At 67.1% G+C, this 444-nt stretch overlaps 1 protein-coding gene across 1 annotated transcript in view; it reads left to right on the top strand.

Moving 5' to 3' along the window:
* Positions 1 to 444, top strand: part of SNED1 (sushi, nidogen and EGF-like domains 1) — a gene marked incomplete at its 5' end in the record, with an annotated part of 17,849 nt that overhangs the window by 13,196 nt on the left and 4,209 nt on the right. The window contains one exon of the mRNA XM_009076104.1: positions 205 to 436. Coding sequence (XP_009074352.1) covers positions 205 to 436 — 232 coding nt within the window. The remainder of the gene's footprint in view (positions 1 to 204; positions 437 to 444) is intronic.

The raw sequence follows: 444 nt of genomic DNA, 5'->3' as shown, positions 1-444 counted from the left end.
CCTGGGTGCCAGGGTGTGCAGCAAGGTTCTGCCTGCCTTGACAGTGCTGAGCATCCCCTCCCGGTGCATCCCATGGCCGGAGCAGGGCTCGGGGCAGGCTGGGGCACTGCCAGGCAGGCTGCTGCCCTGGCACATTTGTAAGGTGGTGTGACAAGTGGGGCAGCAGCTCTGACCCCTTTCCTCCCCTCCTCCTGACTGCCTCAGGGCCTCTCCCCCCAAAAAACCTCACCACGTCCCGTGTCACTGCCACCTCCGTGTCCATGGCATGGGAGCAGCCGCCCGCCGGGGCCGTGGAGGGGTACATCATCAACGTCACCACCGCGCAGAGCGTCAAGAGCCGCTACGTGCCCAACGGGAAACTGGTGTCCTACACGGTGCGGGACCTGCTGCCCGCGCAGCGGTACCGCCTGTCCGTGACGGCCCTGCAGAACACGGGGCACGGCC

This window comes from Acanthisitta chloris, unplaced genomic scaffold (genome assembly GCF_000695815.1).
Source record: "Acanthisitta chloris isolate BGI_N310 unplaced genomic scaffold, ASM69581v1 scaffold6626, whole genome shotgun sequence".
Lineage (NCBI taxonomy): Eukaryota > Metazoa > Chordata > Aves > Passeriformes > Acanthisittidae > Acanthisitta > Acanthisitta chloris.
This window is presented reverse-complemented; position numbering and strand designations above follow the sequence as displayed.